The sequence below is a fragment of the Stenella coeruleoalba genome, assembly GCF_951394435.1.
Source record: "Stenella coeruleoalba genome assembly, chromosome: X".
NCBI classification, from domain to species: Eukaryota; Metazoa; Chordata; class Mammalia; order Artiodactyla; family Delphinidae; genus Stenella; species Stenella coeruleoalba.
This window is the reverse complement of record NC_137152.1, coordinates 105,473,631-105,499,380: the sequence shown is the minus strand read 5'-3', so window position 1 is coordinate 105,499,380 and position 25,750 is coordinate 105,473,631. Positions and strand designations below refer to the sequence as shown.

The 25,750-nt window shown below is 50.7% G+C and overlaps 1 protein-coding gene across 3 annotated transcripts in view; it reads right to left on the bottom strand.

The window, feature by feature from the left end:
• BCORL1 (BCL6 corepressor like 1) overlaps positions 1-25,750 on the bottom strand; it is a 60,380-nt gene that overhangs the window by 4,678 nt on the left and 29,952 nt on the right. For all 3 annotated transcript variants that reach the window (XM_079910903.1, XM_079910902.1, XM_079910904.1), the window contains 8 exons: positions 22,605-22,770; positions 21,260-21,340; positions 18,765-19,154; positions 15,186-15,409; positions 10,803-11,024; positions 8,522-8,688; positions 7,568-7,713; positions 787-864 (listed from right to left, as the gene is read on the bottom strand). In XM_079910903.1, the coding sequence (XP_079767029.1) occupies positions 787-864; positions 7,568-7,713; positions 8,522-8,688; positions 10,803-11,024; positions 15,186-15,409; positions 18,765-19,154; positions 21,260-21,340; positions 22,605-22,770 (1,474 nt within the window). The remainder of the gene's footprint in view (positions 1-786; positions 865-7,567; positions 7,714-8,521; positions 8,689-10,802; positions 11,025-15,185; positions 15,410-18,764; positions 19,155-21,259; positions 21,341-22,604; positions 22,771-25,750) is intronic.

The following is a 25,750-nucleotide window of genomic DNA, read 5'->3' as shown; positions in this document are numbered from 1 at the left end:
GACAGAAGCCTGAAGATGTCATCGGCAGTTGAAGGCAAGGGAAAACACCTGCCCTTCAAACTGCAGCTTTCCCAAGCCACCAGAAAGCCTGCTGGCGTCCCCAGAAGCCCGGAGGGGGCTCAGCCTGTTCCCTTCCCCAGCCGTGTGTTCGGGTGTGGCCTGCCTCTCCTGGTCCAGCTTCCCCCAAGCTTAGTAGCGGGCGCCTCCCTCGATCTGCAGCCCCTGGTCCAATGGGTGAATGCCGGATGACGGCCACAGATAAAGGCTCACTGCTCTTCCAACAAAGGAAAGCTCGGGCCAGAAGGCTAAGGGCTTGGGAGACAGCAGCTATCATCTCAGAAACCCTGTGTGCATCTTGGGGGCAGGGTAGGGAGGGAATGGTAGCTGCCAGATGAGGGGCTGGGTCCCTCTGGAGTGTGAGCAATACCAGAAGAGGTGACGACGCACATAGGCGCTTCTGGCAGGGTTAGGACAAAGCAACGGAGGAGAAAGGGACTTGGAAAAGAGAGAATTTTTCAAGTACCCAGGGTGGGGAGTGGTAGAGGGCTAATGGCGGATGGCTTTCTCCAAATCAATGGCATCTCCTGGTTTTGGCCAACAAGTTCTGAGTCTGGGGGAGGCATGGGCTAGAGTGTGGGCTGAAAGGACCTGTAAGCTACTAACGAGTGAAGAAGGGCTACCTCCATTAGGTCACTCCTGGCTTTGAGAAGAATCAGTGAAACCCAAAGCAGATCCCAAACCTCTGAGCCGTAGACAAGGGTGGGAAGAATCCCACTTAAGGCTTACCCAACACAGAACTGCTGTAAAAGTCCCAGGAAACGCCAGGATCACCCTCTGCCCGGCCCTGAAGATCCGAGAGGTGATCTGATGAAAGAAGAGAGGGAAGTGAGAAAAGGAGGTAGGCTAGAGAAGGAACCTAGAAGCAAAGTATATCCATATGGGGTTAGGAGAATAGGAGATGGAAAGGAAGGACCATAAGAGGGGCTGGGAGCGACCCAAGAGAAATCCGCTTCCTGCTATCCATCAGAGGTTACAAACCAGCAGCCAACAACCAGCTCTAGCCCGCTTACTGTCTAGGTTTTGGCCCAGTGTTTTAAACCCCTATAATTTAATTAACTTCTAACATTTTAAAATTGGGAAATTTCACTTAAAAATTCGGATTTCCAACTTTTCTTGAAAAAAAAAATCAGGAGATCTGGCAACACTGCATCCACATTCCTACATGTCAACAGTTGGCTGGAGGGAGAGGCGACATGTGCGTTCTCCAATTCAGCAGGCCCCACCCAGCCTGCTCTGCTCTCTAACACGATCAGCCTAAAGGCATTTAGGCCTGCGACCCCTGCTTCAAATGATGTAGGGAATTACTCTGCAAGCAGAATCCTAGACCTATCCCAGGATTTCAATTCCCTGTTGGTCACAATGTTCATATATCCAATCGCGATCTTGCCAATTCAAAGTAAGATAAGGAAGCACAATTCCTTCTGTTTCATCTTTGAAAACATGGTAGGGAGGGGAATGGCCAAGTTTATCCTCATGAAAACCTATTGCTTCCACTCCTAGGTATATACCCAAAAGAATTAAAAAAACAGGTATTCAAATAAAAACTCATACGTGAATGTCCCACAGCAGCTCTATTCACAAGCTCCAAAAAGTGGAAACAACCCAAATGTCATTCAGCTGATGAAGGGATAAAAAAAAATGTGGATAAACACTATGGAATATTATCCAATCCTCCATTAGGAGGAATGAAGTGCTGTTACACACTATGACATGGATGAAACTAGGAAAAAAGGAGGCTAAGGGGTTAGGACTCAGTGTTTTTTTTTTTTTTTTTTTGGCTGCACCACATGGCTTGCGGGATCTTAGTTCCCGACCAGGGATTGAACTCAGGTCCTGGCAGTGAAAGCACCAAGTCCTAACCACTGGACCACCAAATTCTCCAAAAAAACCCCATTTTAAAGCCTTTGCTCACTTGATCTGAGAACAGACATCAGGTCACCCCTTAGCCTCCCTGTTCCCTAGCTAAGCATCATCTAGGTGAATTGTTTCACCTCTCAGCCCCACGTGGACAAAAAGCAGGTTTCCATGACAAATTCAACTGTGTCATCTGTGGGCACATGGCCCAGTGGTTGCCAATATGCCACGTAGTACAGTTGACAAGCTGATTTAGCTGTGACACCTGGGCAACAGGACAGGAGAGAGTCCAAAGGGCACAGGTGAGGTGAGGGTGCCCCCTGAAAACCAAATCCCAGGAGGAAGCTGGCAGCCACTCTTAAAGGAGCAGAGCTAAGCTTCCCGGATGGAAGGCACCGCCACGGTCCAATATACCTTCCCTTTGGGTCACACATTCTATCAGCAAAAATGCCCATCAGTTGTTGTGAGCTACTGAAAGAAATCGTTTTTTAGCAACCTTCTAGGAGATGAAGGGTTTCTTCCGAGAGGAAAAGGCAGTCAGAGAGAAGCATTCAAGTAATGGCTGAGCAGCCGGAGGGGAAAACCTATCGTCATGTACATTAGCTCTTTTGTGCATTCTATGAAAAAACTCTGAGGTCACGGCTGCCAGCTTATTTCCTCTTCTGTACCGTGTGCCATTTGGGAGTTAGAAGTAATTCCTTCCAAAGGCCTCTGTCAGGTAGGTGTCTATTCTGTGCCTAGCCCTGTGCTAGGTGTCCCGGAAGATAAAGGAATGAGATCGTAAGTTCCCTAAAGGCAGGGCCCACGTCTGTCCTGTTCATCACTGTCTCCCTGGTACCAAAGCCCAGGTTCCTGGCACACAGTAAGAGCATAATAAACACATGGGGAAAAAAGTGGGCGGCAGGGCAGAAATTACTATAAGGCGAGACTCTAAAGTCATGTGCTTACTCAGCCTGGGTCCGGAACATATGCATTCAAGTGACTGCTGTCCCCCACACAGGTCACACGAGGACTCCATCAGAGCAGCCCTCGCTCACCACATTCCTGGGGCTCTTCTCTTGGAGCTGCCTTCAGAGACCCCGGCACACTCCTCTAATTTTCCTCGCTGGCGACAGATCTTTGTCATTTGCAGGTGAATTTGCCTTTTTCAGACAGCCCAAAGTTAACTGGCACAGGCAAAGATGCCAAAGTCGGAACAGGCCCACGAGTGGCATACAAGAGGAACCATCAAGGTCTGCTTGACGGGGCAGCTTTGAGGCACGTTTCCTCACACGTCTTCTCGTACAATCAGGATGAGGAGTGACTCCTTTTCCCTGATTCTCCCTTGCCTTCCCCTTAACTTTCAGTTCTTTCCGCTTTCCTTGCCTTCAAAAAGAACCCTCAGCCCAGCAATCCCGCTCCTAGGTATATACCCCAAATAATTGAAAACAAACAAATACTGAATCAAACAAATACTTGTTCACGCGTGTTCACAGCAGCACTAGGCACAATTGCCGAAAGGTGGCCACAACCCAAATGTCCGTCAGCTGATGAATGGATAAGAGAAAATGTGATCTATCCAAACGAGTGGATATCATTCAGCCTTAAAAACATGCCACTACGTGGACAGACCTTGAAAACATGACGCTACGTGAAAGAAGTAAGACTCAAAAGGCCCCATACTGTATGATCCCATTTCTATGAAATGTCCAGAATGGGCAAATCCACAGAGACAAAGTAGACAGGTGGTTGCCAGGGGGCTGGGGGGTGGCGTGGGAGTAGAGAGCAGCTGCTTAATGGGTATGGGGCTTCATTTTGGGGAGATGAAAATGTTTTGGAGCTCGATAGAGGTAGTGGTTGTACAACACTGTGAACACACTAAACGCCACTGAATTGTTCACTTTTAAATGGTTATTTTTATGTTATGTGAATTTTGCCTTGATAAAAAAAAATTTTTTTAAAGTACTCAATGTGAGCTGTGACCCTGGCAATCAGAGTTTCTCTATGTCCCAGGGTCCCATCGTACCCCTCCCCATCTCCTCCAACCAAGTCACCAGCTGAGGGACATGAAAGGAGAGAAAAACAAAAAACAAGCAGTCTTCGACATGGGGTCATATGGCTGAGGTCTCTGGCAGGAAAAACAAAAACCTGTGATTCAGTGACCTCAAGTGGTAAATGGCTAACCCTTTCATCAGTGGAAGGAAAAGCAGTCCTGATACTTCCTCCAATGCCCCAACCCAAACTGCAACAATTCCCCCCAGCTCCCATATTCTTTCTGACAGAGGACGAAAAACGAGTCTGTTTTCCCTTGGGTAGGTTGGATATTATTCTTTTCTTCAAAGGGTCAAAGGGAAATCAGTCACATGCCTGCCTGTAATCTGGCCCAAGGAGGAGGTCTTCCAAAGGCCTCTCAGAAGGTTTGGATGGCTTGGTGTTCCGAGCCCAAGGACGAGAGAGAAAAGGTTCACTGTCTGACCTCCAGACAGTGTTAGGCCAAGCCAATGTAGGAAAGTTCACATTTTCAACCCACACGAATTACCAGCGTCTTCTGCTTTACAGAAGAATTCACTACAGGATACCATCCCTTTATATTTAAAAGAGGATTTGATTCCCAGACTTTTCCAGAACAGGGGACTTGTACAAAATGAGGATGCTCTACATGGGGCACAACCCTGACAATCTCTCTGGCTCGCCGTTTCCGCCCTTTACACCCTACAGGGACTCGCCTTCATTTGCTGCCCAGTGGGATCTCCACTAGGGGAGGAAGAAGACAATTAATCTATGGAGAATTTGGTCAGGCAAATGCTTGGGGATGAAGAGCAAAAAGCTTCTTAACTACGTCGGCCAGACAGGCAAGGTAAAAAGAAACCCGGAAGTCCACACGGAGGCATCTAGGTGTAGGGGCCTCCCTAACCCTCAACCTCGTGGTGCTTCCTGCAGCCACTCTACCCAGTGGTTCCTTGAGATTTGGGGCAGGGGAGAGCTATGGAGATGAAAAAAGAGAAATACCCGGTTCAAGGAATCAAAAAGCTCCTGGTGATGGTTGCACAACATCGTGAATGTACAAAATGCCACTGAATTGTTCACTTCAAAATGGTCCTGTTAGGTGAGTTTCTCAATTAAAAAAAAAAGGCGGTGGGGGGGGGACTTCCCTGGTTGCGCACTGGTTAAGAATCCGCCTGCCAATGCAGGGGACACGAGTTCGAGCCCTGGTCCTGGAAGATCCCACATGCCGCGGAGCAGCTAAGCCCGTGCGCCTAGAGCCCGTGCTCTGCAACAAGAGAAGCCACCGCAATGAGAAGCCCGCGCACCACAGCAAAGAGTAGCCCCTGCTCGCCGCAACTAGAGAAAGCCCGCGCGCAGCAACGAAGACCCAACGCAGCCAGAAATAAAGAAATAAATTTATTTATTCTTTTTTAAAAAAGGCCCTGAGTAATACTTCTCATCCCCCCCAAAACAGCCTTTGGCCTCAAGTCCCTCCTCCCGGTGCCTGCCTCCCCCGGCTGCCAAGGTCCTAGCCAGATTGAGCACTTTCCCTAACAGCCAATCAGAGCTCTGTCTTCAATCGGCACTCAGTATTTGCATGGAAAAGAGGTGGCCCAGTTTTAACACTCCTTTCAGCTCCTGGCTCCCACTATGAAGTTATAGCTCCATGCCCATAAAGTTGAGAAACAATGTCAAGATTTGAATGAAGGTGCTCAGCCTGGACAGGCTAGGAAGTGCCACAATTAAGAAAAGTCTTTTCTTGCGTCTGCAACACAGACTAGCATCCAAGTTAGTTTAAGGAGGCATCAAAAGGCTTTCTAGTAGTTGGGATTAGTTAACAGACATGAGAAGAAGAGAGAAAAACGTGTTTATTTCTAATTTTGTAACTACTTAAAATGGTTTCAACATTCAAACTCCTTGGGGATTTTGGAGAAGGGGTCCGGGAAGAAAAGACTTTGCTTACAACTGTGGTCAGAGACAGCTTTATTTGGACCCAGAGGGCCCCAAGCCCTCAGGAGGGCAGTCTCTAGCCCAAAGACACCCCTAGATGAGACCTGCTGATCAAAGGAGAGCTTCGTGCAGTGCTTTTATCATGTTGAGATGCTCTGGATGGTCCCGTGTGGCAGCTTTTCCTGGGAATTGTGTGGAGTGCAGACAACATGCGTGCGCGTGGAGGAGAGTGCGTGTGGTGCGTGGGATGCAGGAAGAGGCCACAGAGGGTGGCTTGCCCCGAGCCCCGGTGATGGTCCAGCTAAAGTGAACAAGAGTCCTCAGTGGCCCAGAACAAATGCCTGAAGGAGCATCCCCAAGGGGCTCCACCCCTCACAGACAGGGGCCTGGGACCCCAGAGCCGGCAGAGGGAAGAGGCAGTCCTGCTCCAGCCAGAGAGGCTGGGTCCTGCTGGGGGCGGGAGGCCTGCACACAGTGGGGGGCCCACAGGGATGAGTTGGTCTGGCTGCGGACTGGCTGGGGGCTGGCTGAGCAGGAGTCAAGGGCTCCCTCAGCGGCCTCCTATCGCTCCCCCTCCAGCTTTCATTAGTACCTAGAAGGCAATTCCCACCTAGTCCTCCTTCCATGGGGACCTTTAGCTCAGGTTCCTTTGTTTCTTCCTCCATCATCAGCCACCTAGTTAACCTTTGTTCAATAAACAAATGAGCCCCTGATTGGGAGCCCAGGACTGTATTGGGGGAGGCGTGGGGGGGGGCGTGGGGGCATGGGGGGAGAGTTCGGGGCTGAGGCCACAGCCCAGGAGAGAGGGAGCAGCCTCGGGCAAATCCTTGACCCTGTGGGCTTCCAGGTGAGAGGCGCTGAACCACAAACACTGAAGCCTCCGAGGAGGATCAGCGACACAACTCCCAGCTGCTCCATCTGACCAAGTGCCGCTCAGGCAGCCCGAAGAAGTCACTGCTAGCGCAAGGGCCAAGCTGTGATGTCACGAAGGAGGCGGGGTTCCTTCATTCGGAGGTCAAGTCTGAGGAGATTCCCACTGAGCATGCCCAAGCTAGACTTCCCTCCTTCCCTCCTCCCTGCTGCCCAACTCGCCAGAGCTATCTAACTGCAGACAAACAGCTGTCATCCGCTAATAAGAAAATAAAGGCAAGTTGGCTTGTGGCCCTTGCCATGGGCCTTAACACTACTTTTCCAGAGGGGGCAGGTGAGGGAGGAAGAGAAAGGAACAGGAGGATGCAGAGGGAACATCAGAGTTACCACAGAGTGTCAGGAATAAAGTATCGGAGGGGTCCCAAGGGTTGGACTTTGACCACCAACAGGGAGAAAATACAAAGTGCAAAAACAAAAGCAAAATGTTAAGTGTCACTTCTTTGCAACCGACATAGCATTCAAAGCACAAGTCCACACATTTTGCCCCCAACTAAATCTACTAGTGGGGCTGCTGTCCACAGGGAGGCCTCCCCACATACCAAACGGGGAAATGGGTCCCCGCGGGCTACCAGGGCCCTGAAGAGGATGTGTGTGACGTGGACGCTCAAAGCACAGGGACAAGAGGAAGCGACCTTCTGACTTTTTAAAGTTCACAGAGATTTCTGAGCCACCAGAAGGAAAGCCCGTGAAGAGGGCTGACACCCCTCACAGGAGGTGCTTGAGATGGAGGAAGATGAAGGGCATCTCGGGAGCTCAGGGATCAGAGGCCAGCCCCAGGAACGAGGTTTTGAGTCTGGGTCGTACTCACCACTCAGAAAGCGCTTCATGGTGTCGCTACTGGCCAGCTTCATGGCCGTCTGTCCCGAGTAGGTGGCCAGCGTGGGGTCAGCCCCGTAGGACAGCAAGAGCCAGATGGTTTCCAGGTTGTCGTTGACCACCGCATCATGAACTGGCCTGCGAGGTGATACAGGGTGAGAACAGCAGGGCCCAAGTGGGAACCTGGGTGTCTAGGCCTCAGGCCACCTCATCAGGGAAAGCAAACTGAGCTGACCCCAGTGTAACGTGGGTAAGACTTAGGGCAGGGGAACCACTTGCTGGCCTGCACTGTCCTCTATCCCTACCTTTCTCCTCCCTCCCATTTCTCTCTCTTATCTTTCCCCCACCATGACGGGACAGTCCCCGTGGCACAACGGAGCTCCGCTGTTAGCTCTGGAGCTCAGGAGAGAACAGGTCCCTGACTGAGGATAAACTTAGAGCAGATGCTGGGGGATATGAATGGAAAAACCCAGATGATTGCCCCAGAGCAGGGATGAGCAGGGCTGCTCCACACACCAGGCCGGTGGCCAAGCGGAGCCTACACCCTCTGACCCAAGTCCCCCCACTCGGTATGCAACTTGTGTCAGTTTCACTCAGGAAGTAGGCCCTCGAATAGAGCACAGGAGAATGGGTGCAATTTCTTTAAGACAATGGCAGGTGTCTTTTTTTTTTTTTTTAAGTATACAGAGATCAACTCAAGAATCAAATCTGGGATGTTACCCTAAGGTCAACCTCCCATTCCTAAAGCCCGAGATTCTGCCTGAGACAGGTGCACAGGATGATCCCTAGACAACACCAGCCTCCCCTCAGTGACCAACGTGGACTGGCCAGCAGGAACTCATCCAGCCTTGCCCTAAACCGGTCCGAACTGGGGCAGGTTCTCTTGAGGGAGGGGCTGAGCGGGGAGTTGGGAGGCGGCGGGGGGTAAGGGGAGCAGCCTTCTTGCCTCGTGCCGTCCTGCGCGCTGCAGTTTACGTTGGCACCGTGCTCCAGCAGGATGTTCAGGATGTCAGTCCAGCCCCGGGAGCAGGCCTCGTGCAGGGCCGTGTAGCCAGCGTTGTCACGGTGATTCACATCTTCACTGTCTTTCTGGAGGCAGTAGAGAACAACGTCCTGTGGGAACAGGGAGAGCGCCGTGAGCAAACAGAGGCCAAACTCTGGAAATCACCCTAGTTAGGTCTGAAGCTCTCCAACTGTCCAAAGAGTCTCAGAACCTGCTCTTTAGTCCAGAGACTGACAGGCAAATCTCAAAATCTTTTGCCAACAAAATCAGTCCTGAGGTGCCATCGCCAGCGGCTCAACTTCCGGCCGTGTCCTCAGCCACGGGGAGGCAGTTCTAATGACCGAGAACACTCGTCTGGGTGTGGTTTGCTGGCTGAGGCCCTCAGAGAGGCTCACCTGCCCACCCAGAGCTTAAACCCTCAGGCCTCAAGTGTCTGAGCACTCTTTCTGTAGTCTGGGGCTTTTTGAGACAGCCCCAGACCAAAGAAATGAGACATGTGCTGGCAAGCACAGCCCCTGGCAGTAATTTGAGAACAAGGAAGAAAGAATTGGTTTAAGTACTATCCCTGGATGCTGGTTTTAATTGTTTTAAGTACTATCGCTGGATGTTTATCCCTGGGCAGTCAATTCCAGGCCTCCCCTCAAATCAAGACTGTTCCAAGGATAAGCCAGTAAGGTCACTCATCCATAGTAGTGATTAGCTTCCCTGGGCTGAGACGACAGGACCAGAAGCGGGACTCCAGGCCTAGAAGCTGCCTAGCTAGTCTAGGATGAAGCTGGTGAATACGCTGACGGGGAGGGGAGAGGCAGCCCCTCTTCTGAGGGAAAGAGGCTGACAGCAGCTACCAGGGGCCTCTCATCAGCTCGCCCAGGGCCTGGTGAGATGGGACTCAGCCGTCCTGACTGACAGCTAGCTCACTGGCTGGCTGGCTGGCTAGAGCTAGCGAGCGCGCAAGCCTGCGTGTGCCCGCTGCCTCTACCCAGGGGACCACAAGGCCCCCTACCCTCCTCATCAGTGCAGATGTTGCCTCTTCCTCCAGGCCTCAGACTACTCCTCCCTCCCTCCCTCCCATGACAGGCTGTCCAACTTGCTCTTGCCCCATCCTGATTGGTTGGCCTGTGGTTTCCTGTTGGCTGGTTTGGCCCCAGGTAAAAGAAGTTCACTTAAAGGGCAAGCGTTGGTCATCATTTTTTCTTTCGATCTCCCTTGGCAGCTACCCAGGCCCCCACACGAGGTGCTCGAGACAGATACGTGGTTTGCCAGTAAGACACTGTCAAAGCGGCTCTCCCATGCCAACCAGGCTGGCTGGGAGTGCAGCTGTCTTTAAATGAGTCAGTTATGGGTGTCGGAAGCCTTAAAAGAAAAGAGGGCCTACTCTGAAGCCCAGCAGCTCCACCCTTCAGAGCAAATCCTGGGGAAATAATTGGTGTGGCGGGCAAAGGCACATGGTCAAGGAGCTCATATCAACAAAAATGTCCAACCAGGTAACTGCATGATGGCAAATGAGTCAGGCTTCTACCCCTACCCTGGCATTTGGGAATCAAAAAGACTTTGGTGTGAATTCAGACTCACATGTACGTAGTAGCTGAGTGATTGTGGATGTATCACTTAACAGTGCTAACCCCTGATTTTCTCACCTATAAAATGGGGTTAATAAAATCTACTGCCATAGGCTTACGGTGAAGATGAAAGGACACGATGTAATGAGAACTCAACACGACAAAATAAACACCAGCTTCCTTTCCTAATTTCTTTTCGATCCATAGGGAAGTAGCATGAGGTGGGGTGAGCTCATCTCTGCCCCTCCAATGTACTCCTGACTCCCCCACTACCAGAAGCCAAAACGAGGGGAAGCTGGAGAGGGACGTAAAGAGTGAGCGATGATCACCCCTGTCCCTCTCTGAGTGGGGGAGCCACGGCACAGGGAAATTCAAGACGACATAAAAACCCCCAAATCCCATTTCTGGCCTAGGAATGTACTGGATGATACTGTGTTACCATTTCAATTCTGTTCATCCTAAATTGCCTTTCAAAAGGGTTTGCGTTCCCACACACCACGCCAGGGTCAAGGCGGCCCCAGAGGCCGTCTGCGCAGTAGGAGGAGGCCAGCCTGGGCTCAAGCCCCAAACCAAGCCTTGCCCAGGCCACAGAAGAGCCAATGGGGAGAAGCTTCTCCACAGATGCTCGGGCAATGGCATCCTGTGGCTGGGGGGGTGCTCCTTACCTTATAGCCAAGACGGGCCGCCCGCTGCAGGAGGGTCTCGCCAGCATTTTTGTTCACTATGAGCCGACGAGCCTCTGGGGGGATCTGCCGGGCTGCGGGTGACTCGGAGGCCTCCTCTGGGCCAGCACTTCGGGACTTGGAGGGCGTGCATGGCTCTGTGGGTTTCGCTAGGGTGGGAGATTTGGGAGATCGTGTCTTCTGCTGGCTCCAACGCCCTTTGCCCTGGAAAGCAGAGACGCAGTCCTAGATCAGCACAGGTCCTCACTCATTTCTACCTGGTGAGCAGATGCTAAGGGGCTCAAGTCCTCAACCCCAGAAACCAAGGAATAATGATGGGATTGGAAAGCACAGGTTGAGGAGACATCCCAGCCTCTCTCAAGCACTCTGCATGCCGTCTTTACCTGCCTCGGTCCCCGTTTATTGCGGTTTTTACAAGTCATCTCGATAAATAAGTGGGAGCAAACTCTCAGAGTAAAGAGAAGTGGAGACAGCTAGCTTTGACTAAAGAGGCACGGCTGTGGAAGCCTTCACTCGTGTTGCAAAAACCTTTCCCCCACATCCAGCCCTCACCAGGCTTTTCCCACCTCTCATCACACTGTGTCCCCGATCACACTCACGCCCCGCTGGGCTGGTGGAAAGCGATCAAGCCCACGAAGCAGACAGACCGGCTTTTGAATCCTGCCTCTGCCAGCCACTAGATACAAGACCTGGGGCAAGACCCAACCTCTCGGAGCCTCACTTTTTCCCTTGCGGGGTCTTTGAGATAATGAACTAGAGCAGCTCCAGAACAATGCCCAAGGTGGGTGCTCACAAAACGTTAGTGTCCTTTCCTCATGAATGACCCCTGCATGTCTCCTTTATCCTCCCATCTTGAACTGGAATGTCTAGAGAAAGTTCCCATGCCTGGCCCAGCACTGTTTAGTGAGTCTATAGGGGCAGGTAACTTGTCTCTTTCAGATGAAGGGAGGGGACTTCAGATGGGGAGGAACTGTGTTCGAGGAGCTGTACTAGAGGAACCAGACCCAAGGCGCCTCATCTGCACCTGGACCTAAGTTAGATGATGAGATTAGAAACCTGGAGTTGATACCATAAGTGGACAAGACTTTGGGGGGGGCCTTGGGAGAGGAGGGTATGACTTGCATGTGGAAGGGTATGAATCATTGGGGGGCCCGAGGACAAGAATGTACCCTCATCAGACTTTTAAGATGGTCCCTGATGATCCCCACCTCCTGAAATTCATGCTCTTGTGTAGCCCCCTTCTGCACTGGAGAGGACTGATCTGTGTAGCCAACAGGAGAAGGCAGACAGGACGGTGTGTGACTTCCAAGGCTAGGTCCTAAAAGACAATGTTGCTTCTGCTTTGCTCTCTTTTGGATCACTCGTTCTGGAGGAAGCCAGCTGCCAAGTCATGAGGACACTCAAGCATCCCTTTAGAGAGGCCCACGGGGCAAGCAAAGGAGGCCTCCTGCCAACAACAAGCATCAACTTGCCACCATGTGAGGGAGCCACTCTAGAAGCAGATCCTCCAGCCCCAGTCAAGCCTTCAGATGAATGGAGCCCTGGCTGACACCATGACTGCAACTTCAGGCATGGGAGACCCCAAACCAGACACAGCGAAGCTGCTCCTGAATTCCTGACCCCCAGAAAGTGTACGAGATAATACATGTTTATTGTTGGGCTAAGCTGCTAAATCTTAGGGTAGTTTGTTGCACTGCAACAGATAACTAATACATCACACTTCCCCAAGTCCCTCAGAGCATCAAAGTCTCACTTAAATCCTGTGTCTTCTACAACATTCTACAACACTCTGGTCCCCACTGCCCTCTTTCTCTGCAACACCCAGAACACCTAGTCTGAATCACATAATCCAATGCCTTATGTCTGACTGTCAATTTCCTCTGGTTGTCTCACAGACAAGTCTGGCCTCCCCTGCTACGTTTGAAGCTCCCCGGGGTCAGGGTTCACATTTTCATCTTCCCTTTTGTTCCTTACAGCACTTAACTCGGGGTTGGGCACATCGCTGCAACAAGCATTTGTTGACTTGATCCAAGGCAGCTATATATAGAGCCCTGGGCAGCCAGAAGAGTTGCCTAGAAAGACACGAAGCCAGGAAAGGAATGGCAGCAGGGAAAAGACAAGGTCCCAGGGCATTTGTTTCCTCTGGTAAATCCCAAGACAAGAGCTGCTATACGTCCACATCCCAGAAGGGCAGAGAGGTACGACAGCTGGCAGGAAGGCACCGGCTATGAGTGTAGAATGCTGCTTTATTGCCGGGAGGATAGAGGTGCATTATGGTGATACTGGAGGATGCTGGGTAAAGTACCCAGGTTTTTGCTAAGCCAAGCCAGGAGCCAAAGGGTGACTCTCCTTCTAGGCGCCAGAGCTGCCAGAGACAAGGGAGGCTGCCAGAGACAAGGGAGGCTGCCTGAGGGAGGAGCAACAGCAAATGGGGACCACCTCCCCCTCCCCCCTTCCTCCCTGGCTCGGAGCCCCTGCGGGAAGAAGCCTTTGGCCGATGCCCCAGCTTTAGTGTTGCAGGTGCGTCCCCCGCCCTCCCACCACCTTGCTTCCCACTACAAAGCACTGTGCCATGGGGGCAACTGGAGCAGGTGGTGGTGACTAGGAGAGAAAGAAAGGTGGGAGGGAGAAAGGGAGGCCCTGTGAAGGGAGAAAACCTCTCTGGGAGAACACTTCGGTGGGCACACCGCCAGGCAGAATAACCAGACAGAGGCATCAGCGCGTGCTGCTGAACGCGAGGCGGCTGGTCACCTTTGCGTGGGACGGGGTCATCTGAGCGTGTGGGGAAGAGCAGGGGAGGGGGACGCCCAGCTTTCGCCAGAGCTGCTCAGGGTTGCAGTGTCTCCCTGCCCAGCTGCCCCCTCCCCCAGTGTCCCCCGGATAGACAGAAGCCACCTATCCACAGGGTGGAGACATAGGCAAAGAGTGGGGGGCGTGCGCCAGGGGCAGCCAGGCCGGCCTCACACCCCAAGTCTCTCACTCGGGTCACCGAGTAACCTCGAACAAGTCCCCTAACCTCCCCAAGCCTCAGTTTCCTCACCATAGAATGAGGACAGCTACTGTGGGAATTAAGAGCAATCATGCAAGCAGAGCACCCGGCACAGACCAGACTTCCCCTCTCCTTCCTAGGCCCCCTCCTTCCTTCCCCTTCTCCTTCCCCTAGGTCCCAGGGAACTGGCACTGCTACCTTGCCTCTCCGAGCCTCTGTCCCCTCGTTCTTACCTCGGCCTGAAGCTCGAGGATGTACACCAGCCTCAGAGAGAGCACTTTACTGTTCTCAAAGCCCTTCACATCCGTTGCCTCCTTTCTTCCCCCAAGCACCCTCTTGAGATGGAAAGGACATGAAGTATCATCTCCATTTTTAAAGATGAAGAAATAGGCTTGAGTACTTTGTTTGAGCTGGAACCAGATTCCAGAAGAAGGAAGGGGAAAGGAGGGGAGACTCAAGCACTTGGGTCTCCTACCTTTTGCCAGTGCCACACAGGGACCCCTGCTCTGGAGCTGGAGAGAACCATAAGGATCACAACCACCAAAACAAGCCCAATATGACCTTTTTTTTAGTTGTCATGACAAACACATATTACAGGTAAACATTTGAACCTGAACCTCACTCCTCTCAAATGTACAGCTCACCCAGGATAAGGACGGTGTCATTTTTTTTTGAACTGTGCAATGCGGAACTCAACGCCAGTGCCATGAACATCAGACCCAAAAGAGACGTCAATTTTGCACAGGGGTTCTAGAACGCTTGCCTAGCTATTGATCGGTGAGCGCCCACTTACCTGCTCCTCTGCTTCCATGACAAGCAAAGGAACTGAGGAGTGGGGTTGGGGAAGTCCACCTATGACCGGCCCAAGTGGAAGAATTCCTTCAGCCCCACCCTTAGGCAACCTTTGTCTGGACATCAACATCCTTGCTTCTGTAAGTTGTTTTCTACCTTGATTGACTCAGAAAGCTCCCTGATCGGTTTCCAGTGAGTTAAGCCCATACAAAAGCTTCTTGATTGGATGTTAACAAGCTATTCAGGGTAACATCCTGCCATATTCTTTAGCTCTTCCCTGACTCAAAGGAGATTCAAGGATTGTCAAGGAAAAGCCATCATGGGCCAAACCCCATAGTTTGCAGATGCTTCTTGTCAGCTCTAACTTTAGTTCCCATTCTTCAAATCCATACCCCAACCCTTCTAGAACTAGTTTAAAATATTTTAATAAATATGGGTTAATTTGATCCCCCCCCCTCCCCACGGTGTACTCACTCACTCGGAAGACTGTCGACTGAGGAGCCTGCCTGGAAAATGTGCCACCCTAGCCCGGCCCCGGCCGCCACAATGCCCCTCCTCTACAGCTCCCCTGGCTGGTAATGTACCTTTGCCTCTTCTGAGACCGTCGTCATGTGCTTGGTCTTGCACTTTCGTTTTCCTGATGGCTTTTCTGAATTTTCAAGGCAGGCTGGCTCCTCTAGGTTATTTGGGAGGAAACCATTTGGTGAATCCGAAATCCCCTGGGCTTTGTTGGGCAAGAGAAGGTTCCTGTTCCTGAGGCGGTGCTCCGAACTTTGGGAGGAAGTCTTCTGCTTACGGGCCTTTAAATCTAAAGGCAAGAAACAGGAAAGAATGGATGTCAGGGAAATGGAACACAGAAAAGCAACGCCTTCCTCTAAGCTGAATCAGAGGACTTTGGGGATTAGAACCTCAGTACAAAGTTGTGTAACTATTCGCTACCCATATCTGGCACGGTGCTGACTATTCCACTAAATGCTTCTCGAATGGACACTGTGCTTCCGCATCAAAGTCCCTCTTCTACACGCAGGAGACAACTCCCAGCCCTGCTAGCAGCGGGTGGCCCATCTGGCTGTCCCTAAGATGAGGGTAATTTTAAAAGGATTTCCCCATAGCCCAGAGCAAATCAGAACTTTCTTTTCAGCTTTTCCCCACTTTGTCTTTTTTTCCACTCTAATACGAAAACAAATTTAGCAGCTCTGCTGAAGTGAAATGTGAAGTATACTGGGGTGGGGAGTAAATGGTAGAAGGCTTCCTTCGTAGCCTCAGCTCTACCCGCCTGACTGCCCTGTTGGTCTCTCTCCAAGCACACAAAGATCAAAGCCACAGAAACTCCCTGAAACCAGAAGCTGCCATGGGCCGACTTAACTGGTGGGCAATCACAGAAACCTGCTGCCCTCCATGGCTGGAAATCAAGTCACTGGGACACACTGGGCAACATCTCTAATTCTAGCCATAGCTCACTGAACAGAGCACATTCCAGCTTCAAAAAGGCCTGCTGGGAACTCCATTACCAAGAGCCTCATCCCACAGGGTCAGTCCTGAACTCCAGAGGTAGGGGGACAGATTGAGTTTATCCTTATCTCTTAGCATTACTGTTACATGACTTGGCCACTAGCTGTGTGACTGCTGAGGGCAGCTCATAATCTCCCTGAGCCTCAGTTTCCATGTCTGGAAAATGGGGAGCATAAAACCCACATAACCCCTTATAAAGTGTTATAAAGAGTAAGGTATCATTATCGTATTATTTAAGTGTAAGCTCTTTAGGTAGGGCCATGCCCGTGTGTTCTTTATCTCCCCCACAGGCCTGGCCACCATGCCTAGTACACGGCAAAAGATCAGTATGTCTGTGAAGTGAGTGACTTCAGCCTCAGTTTCTCCAGGTTGTGAAACGAAGGGGTTGAGCAAGATCCAAGCGTTCTCAACTCGCCTCCCCTGACCTTTGCACGCGCTCTTACGTGTGAAATTGCCAAGGGCAGATCCGGATGTAGGAACCATCATTACAGCATGAGGAACTGTCTGCAGGTTATGCACAGCTCTTAGAAGGCCAGCTGCCGTACCACCCCTTCCTCCTAACTAGCTCCAACCCACTAGTGGGTCCCCACGTCTGTCTAAGAACTGCTGTGTTGGATGGCTTCTAATGGCACTTCCAGCCAGCACGTTCTCAACCAGGCCTTTTGATGCAACAAGTTTGGGCTGAGGCAAAAGAGGAAGGAACAGAACCGTGCCTTGTGAGGACCTCAGGAAACACAGGGAAGCCATATTACAGCATTCAACGCCACAGGAAAAGCAGCAGCCCCTTCCCTGTGTACTCAGGGCAGGGCAGGCTGTGGAGTTTATTCAACTGTGGTGGAGCAGCCTCACAGTAGCACAGAAAGGAACAGAGGGTGAAGGTAGCAGGTGTATTGCTCTTCCTATCCCCTCCGCAAATCAAGAAGAGAGAGACCCAAGCCAAGGACGAAAGGAAAGATCATGAGGCCCAGACAGGAGTAAAGTGACCTGTTTAGTTTGGTCTCTGCCTGACTCTCTGATGTCAACCTGAAAGAGGGTAGCAATAGGAGGGATCAGAGCTTTCGGAGAAAAGAGATGTTTGCCAGGCAATTCCTTCATGAAGAGTCACCATCAGATCTAGAGGAAGGTGACCAGACCACAGGCCAAAGCCAACAAACTCAACTCAAAACCCGTAGACACACATGGAGGGAGAATGATCTACTTTCCAACAGCCGGAGCTGCCTCCACGACAAGCAGGATGCCTTGCTGAGTGGCGTTCCCATACTCCTGGAGGTGGTTGAGGCTACCTGTCAAGAGTGCTGTGGAGATCTCCGCATTGAGTGGAAAACTGGGCCAGGTAATCTCGAAGGTCCTTCTGGTTCCAAAAGCCGATAAGTTCCATAAGAAGCTTCCAAGCTTCTAGGAAACCAGATCTCATTAGAGAAGACTGGGTGGTACAAAAGCTCCTCTTCATCCTAACACAAGTGGCTGAGGCCAACTGCTTGACAACTCACTCCTGACCAATCCATATGGCTGTGGCAGAGAACTGGGAAAATCATCTCCACGCTCTCACACGGTTGATGAAAATTGGCTCGATCACTCTCTTAAGTGCGGGAATAGGTATTGTGTATATCTCTACTTAAACACAGCTGGAAATGAGGCTTAGCCTTCTTTGCATTATAGCAAACCCAGAATCTACTACCCACTCACATGTGGTTATTCAGTTTTCACTAATATGGAGACCGCAGATATTTACCGGCAGCTCAGGATGAATACATTATAGGAGCCAATCAATTGTTGTTTCAGGGGCAGAGGTCAGAGAAAGAGAGTGAGAGACAGAGGTGTTCTCATTGAACCCAGAGACGTGCTTTTTGCTCATCTAGAAATCCACTATAGGAATGGGCCCGAAGAGCGCTTAGCCCAACAAACTGATATTAGCCTTGGTGACGGTCTGTGCCTCCATGATTACATATTATAGCGTCTAACGTGGCCAAACAAAGCCTGGTGTTTTCTCCTTGGGCTGCCTGCTTTTCCAACAAAAATGATGCCTGCAGGTCCAACAAAAATGATGTCATCTGAAAGCTTCACTCTGCCTCCTAATGACCTTTGTGGCTTTAACTAAGAAAGCCAAGTTGTGCCCGCTTCTACTTGAAGTTCTTCTGTTGGGTTGAGGAAACCATTGTGCTTCTTTTTAGTTTAGGGGCTGGAGGCATCCCAGGAAAGGCAGCCAATACCCTCTTTCTTCTTGAAGCCAGGATTCTAGGAGAGAAAACCCAACCTCCCAAAAGACCCGACTCCCTCAAGCCAACCAGAGAACTCCCTGGTATTGAGTTGTCCCACACCAAGGACGTCACTGTGGCCTTGCCCACAGGTCCAGACTTTTATAAAAAATTGGAGAGCTCGGGGCTACATGTCCTCAGCTCACCTGTAGGTCAGTCCAATGTCATTCAATCTCAACCCCAAGCCAAGACCTCGGGACTGGAGTTGAGTGACCCCCTCTGGCAGCTGGAGCTCATAGCACCATGTTTCTCTGGGTGCAGAGGCCTTTGGCTGGCGTAGAGGAGGCAGAGGTGGGAACACCCAAGATGCCCGAGGGTCCCCAGAAGCCAGAGTCACTGTGGTTTGGGGACGGGGGGCAGCAGCTCCCTGGGGCAGCAGCCCCCGGCCGGCCTTACCTGCTCTCCCTTTCCGCCGCTGCTCTTCTTCTTGTTCAGTCAGGTACTCCCCAGTCTGGTATTTTCGGCTCTTCTGCCGTCTCCGTTTCTTCCTCTTCACCAGGCCCTCCTCCTCGTCTTCCTCCTCCTCCTCGTTGGTGTCCCACATCTGCCGGGCAGCCTCTGTCCTCCAGGGCATCTCTCGGGCTCGCCACAGGTGCCTGCGGCCCTGGCTCAGCAGGGTCTTGTCCTGGGCATGGTGGCTGCGGTACTGGGTGTCCCGTTGGGTCTTTCTCACCTTTCGACGCTTGGCCGGGGTGGGGGTCACCTCCTCTTCCTCCTCGGTGGGGAAGACTTCCTGGCTTCCCATGTCACTGTCTGCCATGCCAGCAAAGGAGCTACAGATGCTTCCTGTGGACGGGATGTACAGAGGACGGTCAGGTACCTCTTCAAAGGACCAAGAGTACGGTGTCGAAGCAAGTGCCCTGGATTAGGAGTTTGAAGGTCTGGGTTCGAGTTCAGGCTCTGCCAGTTATTGGCTGTATGCTCTCAGAAAGTTCCTTCACTTCTGTCTCCTCGTCTATAAAATGAGAATACTGTTCTCTGCCTTACTGACCTCACAGGACTGTTCTGAGGCTCAAATGAGATAATTCACCCTTAAGCGCTTTACAGAGTCCAATATATTACACAGCTATCAAGTATCCAAACCACACACCCTTCCTCATCCACGCTGCCCTGCCACTTTCATTCATTCCACAAACTCTTACTTAGTGCTTATAAGGTGCCAAGACTTGTCTGAGGGGCAGGAAAGAGCCACAGGGTTTAGTAGGGGGTGGGGGAGGGCAGACTGACATGACGCTCCCGCCCGTGCTCACTATGTGACCCCCCAATCTTGCTGACAGAGCCACCCTGGGCAAGCAGAGTTGTCACCAAAGAGTCTCAGGAAGAGTGAAGCAAGAAGGAGCCCCTTTCCTGTGACACAGCCTGCGTTAGTCCCGCCCAAATGCTCCTCAGCCACGCCCTCTTCCCGTCATTGACCCCACCTCCTACTGAGCAGCCAAGAGTCCAGGGGTGGAGCTTTCTCCCCAGCTCCACCCCCTGCCCCACTGCAGCTGTTCCTCACCGTTGGGCAGGCACTTCCCCCTCCTCTCCTCACCACCCCAGGATGAGGGGACCTTTCCTACCCTCCTCTGCCACCCGGCCAAGAGGCCATTTTCCTTCCCACGCCTGCCTTCAATTCTGCTAACAACAAACACAGTCCTAAATTGGCCCGGTTTAGTGATCCAGGAGATCTGACATCTTTCTCAGAAGCAGCTCTGAGATACCACCATCTTTCTCCCGAGGCCCGGCTATTAACTCGACAATCCCCAAACCCAAGCGAGGTCAGCAGAAGAAAGAAATGGTTCGAGGGAATTCCCTGGTGGTCCAGTGGTTAGGACTCCGCGCTTTCACCGCCAAGGGCGCAGGTTCAACCCCTGGTTGGGGAACTAAGATTCCACAAGCCTAGCGGTGCAGCCAAAAAACAAAGAAAAGGTTCGAGGCCAACAGGGTGGCAGTGGCTCTTGACCAAAGCTTCAAGTCAGTCAGTCAGACTGCTTAAAGACAGCAAATATCCAGGAAACTTTCCATTATACAGACTAGGCAGGGAACGAAGTGTTCTAGTTAATCTAATATTCTGGTTAACACGAATCACCACAGAGATCACACAGGGATCACCAATTTCCAAAGAATCAAATACACTACAATGTGTTTAACACTGAAATGGGAACGGCTGTAATGTAATCGCTCTTTGATGATTCAGAGGACACTTCAGGATTTTTCGAGGCCTCCAGGCTGTCATTACGAGCCCCAATTACCACCGCGCTCTCCACGTGCTGAGGTGCCCGTTAATAGAATGTCAGATAACTGAGTTTACACTGTGCCCTGCTTCCCCATTCCACCCACGTTGCATGGAAATCTGGGTGAACCGGGGCAACCATTTCTAGCACTAAGTACCAACTTGGAGGCTAGCAGGCAACAGTAGTAGCTAGAAAGGGCTATCCTTTTTTAGACCCTGGGGGTTGACCAATACAAGTTCAGGGGACCAGAGGTGATTCTGCTGGCCCTGACGACTCAGTGACCATTTCCAATTTGGATACCTGGCACACAGGGCAAGAGGACAGAGGCCCAAAGGTTAAATGTTTGTGCCAGAGACTGGCCCCCAAAATCACGAGATGCCAAAGCCTGGAGTAGAATCAGTTTTCCTGAGTGGCACAGGCCTTTCCTCTTTCCACCACTGGCTGCCAACAAGAGATGTCAAATCCCTGTTACGAAATGCTAAGTAAATCATCCTAAAATCGTGGGCAACGACCCAGCTCCTACCCTGGGCTCTCTCGTCTCTGCAAGGAGCTGGGCATCTTGGCACAGTGAATCAAATTCCCAACTCTCCACCTGGGCCAATGGCAAGGTCGCTCGACCAGACTTCTACCTCTCTGCAGAGGAGTGCCAAGGTGGGCCTCAGCCTCAGACTCACTCACCAGACTGACTGCGCGTCCGGGTGCTCAGGACCACGGGGATGAAGTCGCGGAAACTGCTCTTTGCCTTCTTCTCCAAGGAACCTGGAGTGGTGTGTGGTTTGAGAGCAGAAGGCAGAGATATCACAATCAGAGTCTCAGGACGGGAAAGCCTCCCCCACCCTCCCAACCCGAGAGGCTCAAATGGAGAACTCAAGGGAGGGTTTGTGTTCTCCCTGCATTACATTTATTAATTTCCCTTATGCTGCTATCACCTACGTATCTCTTTTAGAGAAGGAGCTTTTCCCGGTGGTTTTTGAAAACTGGGAGTTGGGTCATTTTTGCTGACACCAAAAAAGGCAGTGCACGGCATCGATTCGCCGGCACGCCACAAAGTGGAAGGCCCGGTTGTCTGGACGACTGTGAGGCTGCTGCGCCTCCACAGCGTTATAACTGAGCTGGAGCAGGTCCCAGAGAAGGGTAACCTCCACGAATCGCAGAGGATTGAGCAAGGCAGGAAGATGGGAGCAGGGAACGGCGGACGGCGGAAAACTGCTATATAGGAACAGACTAGAGAGAGGCAGGTCACATCAGACAGGCAAGGCTACGAACACCGGCTACTATGGGCAGGAATACGCGGGCTTCTCTCTGCTGAGGGCGCCAAGGAACTATTAGTGGCAGAGCATACGGGTTACGTACACACCTCCCCAACCCAAACATCCTGTGTGTCCCTAAATAATAAGGGTTTAGGACTCCTCCAACCCTTCTAGCTAACTAGCTATTAATTTTTAACTTTTATAATGGGAGTTTCCAAATATACCAAAGGTAGACAAAACAGTGTAAATAACCCCCATTTGGTCTTAATCCTCATTAAACCCATTTCTTCCCTGAGCCTAGACCCACTTCAGGGTAATAGGTTGGCTACTCTGCTGTAGGACTGACTCTTGTCTATCTGAAAAGCACCACTTCAGAGTGTGCCTTATTCTAGCAACCAGGGTGAGCAGCATTAAGCCCCCACTCCTGTCTCCCTTCTCCCTCCGCTTAGATTTCAGAGGTGTCAATTATATCTTCCTCCTGGGACTTCCCTGCTGGTGCAGTGGCTAAGACTCCATGCTTCCAATGCAGGGGGCCCGGGTTCAATCCCTGGTCAGGGAACTAGATCCCGCACGCCGCACGAAGATCCCGTGTGCCGCAACTAAGACCCGGCACAGCCAAACAAATAAATAAATAAATATTTTTTTCAAATTATATCTTTCTCCCACAGTGAGGAAGTCTCACTTTCCTGGTCAGTTGCAGAGCCCCTCCCCCTCCACCCGCCATAGGGATCCCTCTGCAGCCCATCAAGAGGGCCAGGACCCGCGGGGCCTACCTTCCTCATGGCCATCGGCTCGTTTTCCTGGAGACTGGGACTCCGGCTTTGTTGGCTTCCGGTGCTTGTGCTTTACCCTGACTCCATTGTGCTCTTTTCCTGAATCTGAAGCCCCCCTGGGGCTTTTCTTGGTGGGTTCCTGGGGGTCACTAGGTGGCTTCCGGCACTGTGGAGAGGTGGAGAGAGTCAGGTCTGAGGTCAGTTTCACCTCTTAAGAAAGCTCTCTTAATGTTGAGCCCTGTGCCCTGATACTGACACACGGACACGAGCTTCCCACGTGGAGGCTGGGGGAAGGGGCCGCCCGCTGCCTTCCACAGTGGGCTACAGAGGCTTTTTGGACTGAATCCAGTGCCCTAGCTAATCCCCACAGACATCCATACCCCATCATTTGAAACACGTCCACAGAGTCTGCATTCACAAGCCGAATAAACACCCAAAGTCATTTGAAAAGGTGCAAAGTCAGGCCCCATACTCTCTATATCCGAACAGCAATAGAGAGATGGACAGAAAACAAAAATGCCTCTTCTGCAAGTTGGATGACTACATTGTTCAAATAACTTCACTGTGAATAGTACTGACACCAACAACTGAAACTAATTCTCATATGGGCCAACTCAAGAAAAATTATCTATTTGCACATGTAGATTAATACCAGAAAAAAGATTCAACTAAGGCAAGAAGAAAAGTCTACCACGGCAGCAATTCCAATCTCCCCGTACTTAGGAAAGACACCGAAAAGGCCCAGGCATTTTCAATAATGACCCTTTACACTCTGAGGCCCTTTCACCTTTTCCAAACACTCTCTCTAATATTCGATTTGTTCTTCCCAACAACCCAGAGAGGAAAACCTAATATCACACCCTTGAACAGACGAGGAAACTGAGCCTCCAAGATAAGAGGTTAAATGATTTGTCCAGGGCAACACAGCCCAAGGCGTCCACTTGCTCAGGGGCCGTCCGGGACCAGGCAAACCTGCAAGTTAGCTGCTCTGTGCCTGCAGTGAGAAAATGGCTGAGCTAGGACTAAGACCCAGGGCTCCTGGCGCCCATCCCGGGCCTCTTCACCTCAGCTCTCACTCCTCTTCTCCCTCACTTGTGTCCTCCACTGGTTTTGGTCATCCCCACTCATACCTACTGCCCAGCGCATGCGGTAGGCACAATGGTTGTGCTTACACATTGCAAGGACACTCTTGAGCCTAGCAGTCACACATCCTCACAAGCTTTGAGATCTCTCCACGCCACCCAACAAGAAATAGGGCAAGGTAGGGATTTCTAGTATTGTAGTATCCAAGGAGTGCAGAGTAAGCAAAACATTTTAACAATGACAGCGGGCCCTAGGAAGAAAGGAAGAGTTGTTTTCCCCCTAAGCAGACCCGCACGCCACATTCTAAAAGGTTATCACGGTCCAGCTCCAGCTAAGGGGATGGCAGATGTCTTACTGACGCAACATTTTTCCGGCGTGGGGGCGGGGGGAATATGTCTCCATAGAGCCACCATTCCCCAGCAAATTCCAGGGACTCCTGCTATCCCATGAACTCCTGCTTCTTATTCAGCAGAGGGCTGAGCTGAAAATTCAGTTTCTCCCTTTACTTGCTGCCAGCTCCTATAAACCAAAGTGTTAGGAGAAAGAAAGAAATGGGAAGGAAAGAGGAAGATGGGCAACTGCTGCTTAAAGTGTGACCTTCAGGTATGGCCACAGAACAACTACCTCAAGTCAGGCGGAATAAAGTTCAGTGCATGTCAATTTGAACATGTCGTATTTATTTCTGAATATCATTTTTAGCTGGCTCTTTCAAGTACAGATCATTAACTTTTACTTCCTAAGAGAGATAAAAACAAGTAAAACAGAACATCTAGAAGGGATCTGTGTCTGTATGTTCTGCAAGGGCAACACTCAGAGTAAAAATATATCGCACACTCCAACTTAGGCAAAAAGTTGCGGTGATGAAGAGACCATGTAAGATGAATGTTCTGGTTAACAGAGTTTTGAAGGGTTTTCCAAAGAACTTTCCAAAAGATGAGAAGACAACCAGCACCAGATGAAGCAGAACTTTCTTTGCTGATGACTCAGAAGGTCCTTCAGGATTCCGCACGGCCTTGGGGCAGGTGGTGTAGGAGACAGGAGACTGATTCTTTTTTTAAATTTTTTTATTTAATTTTTTTATTGCAGTAACATTGGTTTATAACATTATATAAGTTTCATGTACATAACATTATACTCCTACTGCTGTATACACTACGGAGAGTATTCTGATTCTTGGCCATACCCTGAAAGGGGCCATACCCTGGAGACTGGGCTTCCGGCACTGTGGAGAGGTGACCCCTGATTTTAGTTTTGCTTATCAATGGTTTCTTTCTCAGGAAAATGGAACATAAGAAAAGAAAGATCTAAGTTATTTGCTTTCTGGAAAAATGGACATTTACTAAATCATTACAGGCGGCTGCCAAGGGCTGCTTCAAGGCTCCTGACGCTGTGACTTTATTCTCTGCCCTCTGCATCTGTCAGTGGGCCCAGTGAACTGTTCATCTAATATAGGAAGGGGCAGTGCCTGCCTGTCAGCGAGTCGCCTGCAAGACATAAGCTCCATGAGGGTCTATCCTATTTGTAATACTAATGATATCAACAGCAGCCACTAACACTTCCCGAGCACTTACTATGTGCCAGGCACTGTTCTAAGCATTTACACATATCACTTCATTTTATCTTTTTTTAACAATAGCTTTGTTGACATATAACTTACTGAGATATATCATACACTTATTTACGTTTATTATTCAACTGTTTTTAATACAATCACAGAAATGTGTAAGGATCATCACTATCTAGTTCTAGAACTTTTTCATCACCCCAAATAGAAACCCTGTACCCATTAAGCCGTCACTCTCCAATTCCTCATCCCCGCCAGCCTTAGGCAACTACTAATCTACTTTCTGTCTCTGTCAATTTGCCCATTCTGGACATTTCACATCATCATTTCATTTAGTCTTTACATAGCCCTATGAGTAGGTACTATCACTGTCTCATTGTATAGATGAGGAAACTGAGGGCGAGACAGATGAAGTAACTTGACTGATATCACATAGCTAGGAAGAAGTAGAACCAGGATTCAAACTCAGGCACCGTGCCTGGCTCCAGAAAGCATACTC